The sequence below is a fragment of the Pelmatolapia mariae genome, linkage group LG12 (genome assembly GCF_036321145.2).
Source record: "Pelmatolapia mariae isolate MD_Pm_ZW linkage group LG12, Pm_UMD_F_2, whole genome shotgun sequence".
NCBI classification, from domain to species: Eukaryota; Metazoa; Chordata; class Actinopteri; order Cichliformes; family Cichlidae; genus Pelmatolapia; species Pelmatolapia mariae.
In genome coordinates this window covers 15,765,097-15,778,010 of record NC_086237.1, presented here as the reverse complement: position 1 = coordinate 15,778,010, position 12,914 = coordinate 15,765,097, and the positions used below count along the sequence as shown (strand labels likewise).

General features: G+C 42.3%; 1 protein-coding gene across 1 annotated transcript; it reads right to left on the bottom strand.

Annotated features, from left to right (window-relative positions):
* Positions 1-495: 495 nt before the first annotated feature.
* angptl2b (angiopoietin-like 2b) lies at positions 496-10,504 on the bottom strand. The gene is made up of 5 exons (XM_063489722.1): positions 10,043-10,504; positions 4,740-5,644; positions 2,855-3,048; positions 1,616-1,886; positions 496-1,515 (listed from the first exon to the last, which is right to left on the bottom strand). The coding sequence occupies exons 2-5, from the start codon at positions 5,626-5,628 to the stop codon at positions 1,316-1,318; spliced, it is 1,554 nt and encodes a 517-aa protein (XP_063345792.1). The 5' UTR covers positions 5,629-5,644; positions 10,043-10,504; the 3' UTR covers positions 496-1,315.
* Positions 10,505-12,914: the final 2,410 nt, after the last annotated feature.

Genomic DNA, 12,914 nt, shown 5'->3' with positions numbered 1-12,914 from the left:
TAAAAGCAAATTTGTGAAAAGCACTGTATGCTGCAAGGTAGCAATTATGATGAACGTGAAATACTGGCACGGTGAGCACAGGACTCAGAAGAAGTTTCAAAGAGCAATACTCCACTTATAAGTCAGTTATTGGGGTAATTTGATTAGAAACCTTTTACGTAGATGAACATTTATCCGCAGTAAAAACACAAAGTATTTTACACAGTTATTCTAATGAATATTGCTCAGATTATTAGGTTATATCTTATAGGCCACATTCTTAATGCTTCGGTATAATAAGGAACATCTGATGATTATAGACTATGTGATGGTTAAGCTTTTAGAAGTGTCTTAATCATAGAAAGTTGCATTAAAAAGGAAAAAACCTTGTCTTGTTGACTGTACATTATGACTACTCGGTGCCTACTCGCTGACGCTGCTGACCCACGAGGCACAAATAACAAAAACGTGCACAAGCTGTACATATTTTATTGCAATTACAAGTGTCATGACAATTTTTAATACATTATTTTACAAATTTCTTATGTACAAACGCAATTTGTTGGATCTGCTGACATCAACAAACCACGAGATTTATACAGTAAATACAGTGCTTGATTTATACAAGCAAATTTTATGATACCTGCTCAAGCTATTCAAGATTTCAAAATGTATATAAAAAAAAGTTGATCTTAAAAAAACGTTCCATAAAATACTGTCAATCAGGTTTTTGTACTCGCTAACAGTTTAAGGTTTATTTAAAAAAAAACAAAAACAAGACAGAGAGAGAGAGAGAAGAGGAAAAGAGGAGATGTCGCGGGGTACATGATCTGTGCAGTTTTTCAAATTGGAAAAGAAAAATAAACTGGCCAAAAAAATCAAGGCTCTATTACAAGTTAATACATCTAACTGTTTCTACAAATTGCACTTTTGAAAAATGAATGAAATTTTAAAAATAAATCACTGGATACATTTCCTGTGTCAACTCTATATATTGTAGGGTCCCTAACTTAAAGCTACTCCCTCACATCCTAAAGGGTCACCTAAGGTTCTTGTGTCTCTATACTAACTTCTGAGCAATGAGCACGCCTTCATTTGTCTCATATTTTACACTCAGAATGTACACACCTCAGAAAAAGCAGGGAGCAAATTTGTAAAGTTGTTATGGAGATGAGTATTGCCCTAATGTTTTGATATTGCACTTTTATCTCAAATTATCTTGACCTGGTCCAACACCCCACCCCCCCCCCCCACCCCTCCAAAAAAAAAGAATAATAATGGCCTGTAAATAGTTTGTTTAGGGAGGCATACAGTATAGTATATGTTCCTTGGATGCTCAGTGGAAGGTGTTGGGGTTTGGACGGATCATCATGACTACTTTCTTTAATGAGTAAGCTCCTCCTCTGAACTCTGCCCAGTAGACTCCATCTTGGTAGCGGCTGCGGTAGTGTCCCCCTCTGTACCAAACGCCATTCAGATTAGAATGGGCACAAGAGTTGTACCACCAGCCTCCCTTCTGGTAATGGGCACAATTTCCTTAAAAACGTGGAAAATAAACGAGAAACAGTCAAGCTATGCTTATAAACATGGAGAAATTATTGGAGCTAATTTGCCGGAACGTCACCCAGATTTTTACCTGTATACACATCGTGGTCTCTGTCCAGTGTTGTGAACTGTTTGCCGTTGTGCCAGGTCAGTGAGTCTCCAGCATTTCCATGGTAGCGGCCCACCCTCAGCTTGTAGAAATCAGCTTCAGACTCCACCCTAAAGCTGGCATACTCCGCAAACACCTTTCTGCCAGACCAGTCCTCCAGCGTGACCAGCAGCTTGTAGTTTCCCTGGTTAGTCAGCCAGTAGATGTTCTCTAGACCCAGCCAGTACTCGCCGTCAATATTGCCAAAACCTTGCTGTGAAGTGCAGTGATAAGAAAAAAAACATTATCAGTACAATTAGTAAATCCCTTCTGAATGTTGTTTGAAATGCTTTGAATGGTTAGATTGGACGGCCGGGGGGGATGATTCAGGGTCGTTGCTCCTGCTCTGGAGATAATTGTGAGTTTTATCTCTCTTTTCTTTTCTTTTTTTCTTTTTTTTTTGTGGTTGTTTATCGTCAAGGAACATTATCATAAATGGACCCTTTGAGTCGAATTTATAGCTTCAGTCAGTTTTCCAGATTTCCACTGTTATGTTGTTATTGAGAATGCAGCAGGATACAGTGCATTTAGTGTGAAAGCCAACATACTTGATCCTGGCTCGCCACTATTTTCTGGCTCTGGTCATATTATAAGTTGGTTTGTGGTGTTTCAAATTGTGGAAACACTTCTTTTGATGAGTGCACAAAGGCAATTTGAGATCTTGTGTGGTTTAGAGGTTTTTTTTGCAAAAGTTTCTTTTGTTCCTCTGAGCTAAGATTTAATCAGGAGTCACAGCCTATAAATGTTTACCTATGAACGCCGTCTTCCACTGTAAGAGGTTTCCCATTCAAGAGATAGAGGAAATTAGTTCCCCTGGGTAAGTGGTAATGTTCTCCACAGCCCTCCATAGCCATTTATCTGGTAGTTCTGATGTAATATTCAAAAAGTATTTTTCCAGAATGTCAGTAATGATAATACAACACACTAACATGACTTCCAAATGCAATCCAATAGTTTTGTATGTGTGAATTTGTCTCAGAAGACCACTGAATGTTGCTGAAATTAATGAGTTATTAAGCTGTGACTTATGCAGGGGCAATCAGACTATATTAGACACGTGGAAAGCTTAACAGTCACCTATTCATTGGTCACTGACATCTGGTTAGTGTCAAAACACCCTACATAAGTAACCAGCTTCCCTCCAGACCATGAAGTCCTTGATCTGGTGTGAAGCTGTCGCACCTTGTATGTCTCCCAGTTCCTGAAAAAGTTGACAGAGCCGTCCACCCTCCTCTGAATCACAGTCCAGCCGCCTGGGTCGTGCCTCTGGTCACACCACACTTGCATAAGTCGGTTGGCATTCTCTGGCTTCACCAGGTACATGCCACTGTTTGCGTGTCCGTCTTCTAGAGCCTGCAGACAGTCTCTAAACGGGCCTAGACAGAAAGATTAAAGCATAATGTGTACACAGCATGTAAAACACACTCAGTTGCAAGTCTTTGCTCAAAGGTTGAGAGTCAGAAAAAGAGAAAAACTCAGAGTGACACAAAGAGTTACTGTACTTTACCACAGGGAATCCCAGTTTTCTGCACAGGCTCTCATTTTAACAGTAGAATTGACTTTGGCTTCTACTATCACAAGGGAAATGGCTGCTGATTGCGCAGCCAAAAGAAACACTGGCATGAGGGCAAAGGGAATCCTGACTGCTGAATGATGAAACAATAGCAAAAAAGTTTCAGTCATGTATAACACGTTAGAGTTTTGTGTGTGTTTATATTACCAAGATGTTAATGTTATTGCAGAGGGGAAAGAAACTGCACAGAACAGCCTGAGCAGCATCAAAACTGCATTATTTTTCAGCAGCTGTATCTACCCTAATTTGAACATGTGCCTATATTTCTTCCAAGCATAGCAAATATGGTAAAAACACTCATCTGCAAAAATGTTAAAATGTATTTAAGTTCTCAAGATTGCATGCTTGAGTGGTTTGCTAACTGGCCCGTGTTACAGTTTTTAAATGCAAAAAGAAAGACAATTATGGGCCGCACGGCGCGTTGGAGGTGGAGGATGAGGTCCATCAGTGTTTTACAAGAGGAAAAAAAGGAAGCATATGAAAGAAAGAAGCAAAGAACGTGTTGTTATACACATGTTTCTGGTTTCAAGAAATCACTGTGGATGATATCTGTTTCATAGTCCACTCTTAGCCACCCATTTACTCTCAGGAATGTCTGTGTTGGGCCGATACAAGCCAGAAAGTTGCCCTGCCCTGCCCTTGCTCTGTTCTGCCTGATAAAGTCTGCTTCTTCGGTGGAACATATGACTGAGTCTTGCCTGGTTCAGCTGGAACAAATGATATCATTGACTCAGGGTATCTCTTTCTGTTTGTAGTTACACCCTCCCTTTTTTTTGTGTGTAAGACTTCATCCTCATGTTTTCTGTTTGCCTTTCAAATCCCTGTCTTCCTCTCTTTACTTCTTCATGGTGTGTAGCTTTCTGTTACGGTTTTGAATAACTTTTTGGGGTGTTAGTTGCATGACCGTGGGCAGGAAATTACTTGCCTCCTTTCAAAAATTCATACAAAGGCTACTGTTCACATGCAGCCTGGTGAAAAGTGGCATGCAGTGGCACGAAATGTCAACGGAAAACGCTCCCACTGGAAATGCTGGGAATAGGCCGCTGTTTTTCCACCAAAATGAAAGTCTTTTAATAAAAAGGAGTGGCGGTGTACTATTCACTGCAACTGATCCCACCAAATGCCCTTCGCATCAATTCTTAAATCTGCACACACATGTTCAAAAGGACAATGGGCTTAGGGCCAGGTATCCATTTAGGCACACACAGTTAGCCATGCTTGTGTTTTTATGCGGGTTAAATCGTGGCAATTTGATGATATGCATCTGAAAAGGCAGAAGACAACAGCGTTTCTGTTCTCACGGCCAGCTCTCTCCTCTAGGAATGTGTGGGACAAATTTAAATTCGCTATGACTATGAAGAATGGGTGTTAATGATTAAGAGGTTCACTCACAAACACGGTCTTTGTTTGCGAATGCTGTTTGTCATGGCAGCTGGTTTGTTTTGGTACCAATGCATCAAATACAAATGTTTTCTGTTGGACTGTTAGACTCACCAGAGGGCTTGTCAGTGGTAGATGGGCTGTGCGTACCAGTGGGCATTGTTGGAAGAACTGGTGGAAGAGACTTTTGGTCACTCTGGATTTCATTGCTGATTGGGTTGTTGATGCGTGGGATTACAGGCGGCTGGTAGGGCTTGTTAATAGGGGGTGAGGGTTGTGGTGGAGGCTGAGGCCGCTGCTGGGGCTGGGGCACGGGAACATGGCGAGGAGGAGGTCGACTCCGGCACTGCTCCTCCAACACGGCAATGAGAGCTGACTGGTTGGTGGCTAAAGAAGCCAAGTGCTGGTATTTGTGCTCGAGATCTTTGTACCGACTGGTGAGCTGTTGCATCTCAGAGGTTTGGTTGAGGATCTTGTTCTCCATCTGTGCCAGTTCTAGCGCATTGTCTCTCTTCCTGATGATCTCGTGGAGCAGCTGCATGTACAGCTGAGTGACCCTGGAGTTCATGTTTCGACTCTCTTTCCTCAGAAGCTTGACCTCGTTGACGATGCCCCCATCCACCTCGACCAACTGCTGCAGGGTCTCGATCTGCCTCTTCTGCTTCTGTAGTTCCACATTAAGCAGCTCTAACTCTTGTTTGTTGACCCGGTTCTCCAGCATGGCCTCTGGCTCCTTGGAGTTGACACAGATGGCTCCAGTCACTTTTTGTTGAGGTACAATGAAAGTGTAGGAACATTTGTCCTGCTGCTGGTCAGCTGGAGCACGTTTGCTCCTTCCTGCGTAGATAAAATCTCTTTCCAGACCCTCCTCGCTGCTCTCAAATTCTTGGGTACTGCCCCTGCCACGGCTGCCGTCTGAGCGACTCCCCAACGTCTGCTGGACTCCACAGGTTAGTCCATAAACTAGAAGGAGCCCTAGCAGGACCACTGAAGGGGGCTCCATGAGTTAGTGTCCAACTCTAAAGAATGCAAGTAAGAAAATGGAAAACATGGAGATGTTTAGGGGGAAACTATCAACTGTTAAGCAGAAGACACAGCTATGCTCAATCTGTTACTTCTACATTTAAAAGCACAAATAGGAATAAACCAAAACCTTATTTTGATGCAATATCAAGAGAATCTTGATGTTAACATAGGTCTATTACCAGAAAAAGCTTGCTCATCAAGATACACTGGTTTTGTCTTCATTAACCACAAGAAACAAACAGGTACAGAAGCAACATGCATACACATGTCAGTGTAGGCTGGGCAGAAGTTGGCAAAGATACAGTCAACTGAAAGAAAATGGCTCACTTGCCCTGCTGAGTGTCACAGATGCATTATATTCATGCGTAATCCATAAATCTGAGTGTCTCAGTGTCTTTGCTGTTCATATCACTGCTGGTGTGAGCAGACACTGTTGCTTTGCCTCTGGCTGTAAGTGTAATTTATAAAATATGCTGAGCCTGGTTTGTTTAAATTGAAGTCCGAGCTTCAAAAGCAATACATACACACGTGGTTTGATAGTTACTAATACACCTCACTGCCCCGAACAGTGATGTGCTGATCACTTTGGTTAATTAAGTCGCTGGTAGGATCGTGCGCTTAGCTTAGTTTGTCGTTCTGGCTGCGGCTCCGCTTGAGCGACTGCCACCGCTTGTCCCTTACGCACTCCAACATGCATCTGTTCCACTCTGCAGGCCTGGACATCTTAACTCATGGAAAATTTGAGACACCACCAGATGATGCTATTCAAAGCTCTGTTTAAAGTATTGAGCATGTTGCATCAGTTCTGTGTATATATAGCTCCTACCAAAACTGGGAAATTGGTTGCATTCAGACAATTAATCATAAGTCATGAAGGAAATTCATCTTAATTTGCAGACTTTAAATGCGTCTGTTTCTGCTTTGACCGCAAGAGTGAAAGCTTACTTTAGCATTCAGCATGAATATGAATGAATAAAGGCAGCTAATATTATCCTCATCTTTGCTTGATTGAATCTGAGATAAAGTTCAGTTTAGAATCTCTTTAAAATCATATTTCCTGTGTGTAATTAAGCATTTCCTCAAGGGTTCAGGAGAATTAAAATATGAGCTATTCCCCTAGAATTCATTTATATTATTAGTAAAATAAGTTTTCAGAGTTTTTGAAGATCTGGAGGAATGTGCTACTGGTTGTTGAGGTAAATGTAACTCCTGCATAAGGATAACAAGGCCTGTAACTCCTTGGGCAGCATAATTGAAAGCTGCTGCATATTGGATTACAGAGGGGTCGTGTTTAACACCTCCTCGGAGTCAAAGTGGGCCGGCCTAATCATAAAGCATTACAGAGAAACCTAAATTGGCTGTGTAACGATTGCCAGCCTTCAGGACTTCCATTTGTTATTGCTTATCTTTGTGTAAAAGACCATCTACCATATAATGGTGAGCACAAAATTGGGAAGAGAGCAGAAATGTTTTTGTCTTGTTAATCCGGGCGTGTAGCCAGCGCATTAGATTGGAGACATGGAGAAGAGAAATGCAGCACTGTCCAAGATCATGACCCTTGGCACATTTGACTCTTCTGGCTTTATCTGTCTAGAATCAAATGTGTAAACACTTTCTTACTGGGGGAAAAAAAAGTAATAGAAATGATCTTCTGCACAGTTCATGGTAGTCTTATGTAACCTGTGTTTTTGATGTCATCGTTTACTCAGCCAGAACATTTTTTTTAAATTACAGTACAAAAGAGCATAAGGTCTCAGAGGTACTCTGGTAATACAATACTTTAAAGCACTCGTCACCTATGCAAAAAAAAAATAATAAAAAAATAAGTGCACAGTTTCTTCTTTAGATAAAGCACGAAACTCTTCTGTCTTTCAGAAAAGCTAATCCATCTGACAAAGCCCGGCTCAGTGAGGGCATCTCTGCAATCGCTGATTGACGCCGCAATTGTAGTGTCAAAATATTTTTCACACTATGCAAAATTCTTCTTATCAGGTCTGACAAATATAGTCTTAAAGTCTTACAGATCAAACCCTGAAGAAGTGACTAATAATAGCTTACAAGTAAGCCCGCGGCATGATAATAGAGCAGCTCAGGGCCTGTCCTGCAATGTGCTGATGACTGTATTTGTCCACGGCTCCTGCGGTTTCTCCCCCCCTGGAACATGAGCTCTGTCTCAGAGAAATGCCGTGTGATTTGCCCCTGCTGTGGAGGACTCCCATTTTGGACGTAGTTAGCCTGGAATCTCCTGCTCTAGGCTTCTCTACACTTCAAAGCTGAGGGGAAAATGTTTGCAGCTTGCGGTGAAACGTGTGTTCGCAAGTGTGATGCAGTCTGTGCATGTCTATGAATGTTTTTCCCCCTGTTAATGTGTTTTCTAATAACAACACTTGCTGGCTTTCAGTATCCCGGGGACAATAGCCAGTCTCATCTGCCCCAGCAGAGGCAGCATGTTATTACCTTATCCATAGTCTGCCAGGGGGATCAGCGGAAAAGCCTTTACCTCCTTATTTGCTGTTAAAACCCCCGTGGACTTTATAGTCCTAAGATCAGTCCACCTAAACAAACTGCTACTGACCACCAAACGCTACAATTATTGAGTGGTGCTTAAAAGTGCCATATCCATACATACTCTGCATAAAGGCATCTAACCGAAGTGCAATGAGTGAGCCTTCTCGTTGCAGTATGATTGGCAGCTCCTCTTAGGTAATTTCTTCAAGTCTGCTTCACACCAACATGTTTTGGTTTTACTGTTTTCAGGTGGTAAGTCTGTGTTTACACGACTCCTCTTTCTGGATTTTACTCCGTGTTAAATTAAGTGTGATGGGCGGGTGAAGGGGGCGAGGTCACTGTGTCTCTGACCAGCGCCATGGTCATGCTCAGCACATATTAATTAGAAGGTGGGCTGCCTTGCTCCGGCTGGTCCATGCCTCTCACCCCAGCCCCTCTCATTTCAGAGTGAGCATGGCATTCCAAACATTCTTCGTCACCTCATTAGAGCGAGCCGCCATACTCACACCGAGAGTCAGTGGTAGTGGCGGAACCGAGAGCGCCGGACCCTGTAGATGGAGGACCACTACTACGCCCCCACCCCCCGCCCCTCGTCATCTACCTATAAGATGCTCCATAGCTGCTGACCCACTTCATTCATTGTAGTACTTTCTGTGTGAATGCATCACAATCACACCATCATCATCAACCTCAACAGGAGATCACAACACGGCTACACAGCATCTCATTTGCCAGTTGCCAAAAAAGAAGCGGACACTTTGCCGCGTGGCTTTGTGCTGCATGTTCAAATTAGCGCCATCGCTGCTGAGAACTGGCAGAGTCTCTTGCATGACACCCAATAAGTGTTGGATCAGAGTCAAATTCAATCTGCACTATTGCTTTACCTTGAGGCGAACCTCATTTTTTCCTCAAGCATGTAATCCTTATGAGCGTGTAACATGTCATTTGAGGCATGATTAACCCCAGTTACCAGCTCGGCATTTATTTTTGTAATTTCCACTGTCTACTGAAAAGTGGAGATAATGATTTTTTTTTTTTTGAATGTAGGTTTTGTTCCACTCGATGCTCTTTTTTTTCCCTCTCTTGTGATTTCAGACGGGGAGGCAGGGGGTCTTGGGAATTGTTTCGATAAGTTCCAGCATTCTACCTCAAAGCCCCCTTATCCAAACACCACCCTGGCAACAGAAACAAAGACTAGATTCAACCGCCTGCTTCCCTGTCCTCTTGAGTCGAGGGGAACATCCTGAAGCTGCAGTGTGCTTAACATAGTAAAGTTGTCCCTTTTTTTCTCCCCCCTCTTTATAAATGAGCAGTTATTTATAGATAATAAAAAGAAGTCTTGTGTCCGGCACCATCATAAAGAGCTCTTCATACATATAACACGTACAGGGCATGTCCCTTCATTTTAAACTTTAAGCCCCCTGTGTTTTGAAAAAAAAAACACAGAGTTTTTTTTTCCTAATGAGTAATAAAGAGGAACTTCACTATAGAGGCTCACTCACCAGCATCCCCCTGTGCTGAATTAACCTCCCCTTGGCCAAATCTGTCATAGTCAGCATCAGTCCAGTTAGTCACCATAAAGCATAATTACCTTTTGGCTACAAGCAGTGAGTCAGATGACGGATGCTGCATGATGACTGCTGAATTCAGGATTCGGCAGAAATCATTAAACCAAGTACAGAAGTCTGACTTCAGCCTGCTGTAACAAAGTGAGCTTAACCACACTACTAGAACTAGTTAATGAGACCGAGTCTACTCACAACTCGCTACCTCAAGATAACTAAAAACGAGCAAAGTCATTTTTGAATGAATGCAACACCCTGTTGAAATAAACCAGATCATAAGGTAACTGCGGATTCATGACAAGGTTACATCATGCTTACGAGATAATTGCACAATACTGGTGAGGCTCCTTCAGTTCCTTTGCCCTCCTGCCAGACTTGTCTGAAGTTTCTTATGGTTGAACGTCATCCCAAGGGTGAAACCTGCACCCCCGCGTAGTCCTCTCTGCGCTCTGGCTGTCTATAGTTACTCAGCCTTTTCTCACCTTAGTCCACTCCACCGGTGGAAAGGTGGCGTTTCAAAGCCTATTGTTGTAATTGTTAAAAAAGAAAAAAAAACTGTCAGTAGCCAAACAGAACGTCAAATTGAAACTAATCTTCAAACATTAAGGAGATTGCTCCCAGATCCACTTTAACAAAAAAAAAAAAAAAAGTTGTGAAGAGAAAAAAGCGACAGCTGGTAACGTCAGCCAGGTGGCAGAGGTAGTTTCCTGATCAACAGTGAGAGTCTGAGGCAGGTTGTGTGCTGCCCGCGGCCCGTTAGGAGAGGACTGTCACTTTCCTGTGGGCTGAATCCATCACTTCTGCCTCACAGCTCTAAGAGGCTGTCTCTCTCCACTGCACCTCTCTCTCTCTCACCCACCCGCTCTCTCTCTGTCTTTCTCTCTCTCTCCTCTGTGCTTTTAAATGATGAAAAATCCTGTAGTAGTCTCAGTAGTCAGAGCCCCGCACCCCCACCCTCCACACACACACACACGCACTTAAAATGAACACATTCTTTTTTTAAAGCACAAGCCTTCTGTCTTCTACCCCTCCCCCCATGGCACAGAAGAGATTCACAATCACGCACAACACAAGCTACACACTCACACACACTCTACTCAGATTTCCAACCCCTGCCCCCTGGCTACTGGTTCACCACCACCACTATTTCTGGCTTGGATTGCACGGTTCTCCTGGTGTTGGACAGCAGGGACATCAGACTGATCACATCCTAACTGGGCGTGAATGAGCGCCCATCCTGAGAAACAGCCTGACGGATGGGAAGCAGATCCAGGTGTTTGACTAAAGCCAGGTCTGCTTCACATCGTGGACATGACGTGTTTGAAGCAGGCTGGATTCCTGCTATGTGAACTAACATGCTGCTCAGAGATAGTAAAAATGAATTAACTTCAGGAGTGTATCAATCATACAGGGCTAAACAAGAGGACATGAAAAACACGATGATGTGCGTGTGGAGAGCGCTGCCAGCAATCTACAAATTCCTCAATTGGTCTCATGTGGCTGGTTGTCTGTTGTTCTTGTGTTGTCTTCCTGTTTTGCATTTTGCCGTGCCAGTAATGTGGGATTCCTGTCTCTACTAAGATTATTGCCATTTCATAATTTTCTATTCAAAGCAAGAACGTATCATAGAAACACATACAGTGCCATAATTACAGAGGAATTTATCCTCCTCTTGCTGCTCTTAATCTAATTTCTCCTTCTTCTTAAAACTTTAGTCAGCTATTTAAATTGTTTCAAACCAGCTTGTATTACAAAGACGTGCTAACTGTTAATCTGGCCAATATTCAGTTTTTTAGCATTAGACAATGTGACAGTGAGGTGATCACATCCTATCTAATGACAGACCACCGGCAGTCAGCAAAGTCAAAACTGACTTATACTGATTTATGACTCACAAATTGCTGCATCTCTAAACTTGCAGATGGGCTTCATTGTCAATCATCTTCTTTTAACTGGCTTCGAGCCTTTTTTATGCCTGAGTGAATAAAAAGATGGTATCACTACTGTAAGTATTCATTTTCTCATGCTTTGAATAATTAAATAGTATATGTGCAAACATCATTGTGTTTTTCTGACTCCGTGTTGTCTAAAGTTGTCAGTTCTGCTGCCGGGTTTGTTTTACGGGATATCTCATTCTCCCTTCTGGAATATAAACCTTAAATATGTTGCAGATGGCGACTACCTTTTATGTGCGTTAACGAACCTGTAAAAGTGTTGGGATGCATATAAAAAGGAAAGAATGGGGAAGAAATTCATGAAGTTTCTGCAACATAGCTTTAATTCGAGAGTTAAGTAGCAGACATCTCCCTTATTGGACACGTCCAAATGCACTCATTCTAAATAAAGGGGCCACAAGTGGTGCGCAAGTTAATAGCTGAAGTCTTACAGTTATATGACCCCCCCCTTTTATTTTTGTTCTTAACTATGTATGCAGCTGTTCCAGTAATTGTGTATCCTAAAATCAGCATTTTTTCCATTGTGTTATTTGGTTATCCATGTTAAGTTCCTTTTAAGCCTGCAGATTTAAACATTGGCTTGAATACACCTCTGAAATCAAGGCTGTTGTACGGTTTTCATTCTCTCCGAGGAATAGGCCAATCATAAAAAAGTCATACCTCAGTTTTGGGAAATGTTTCAGTGCACTATTAAATAACTTCTAGCAAGAAAGGAAAAGAGCTATGCACATCAGGCACTGTTGAACCTTGCTCATGTTTCATGCATTTTTGCAGTTAATAAAAAGAAATTACTGCAAACGGCTGCGTGCTGAAAGTACAACGAGAAACAGAGAAAGAAATCAAGCAAAAGACAACAAATATTTGAATATGTGTAATGGTTAACCTCATCACCACAATAAGCAGCATGGTACTGTTGATATATTTGCTTCACATTCTTCTGTCGGTTTCTTTGCACAGATCACGTGTGGTTCAGTGTTTACAGGCTGACAGATGTTGATTTCAGTTTCTTCCTAAAGTGAATAGAACAGTCTAAATGTTCCTCCTGAGGACACAGTGGGAATGTAAAACTGCGTTTGTGGAGCAAAGTTGCTGGCAAAAGATACTGGACCGGCAACATCCTGGATTAAGCCAGACTGATGGAGTAGTCACTCATTTGACAAAATAATCCCTTAAAGGGATTTGTGATCAAAGAAACTGTGATTCCACTTAGATCTCATGGATCACATGTTACACTG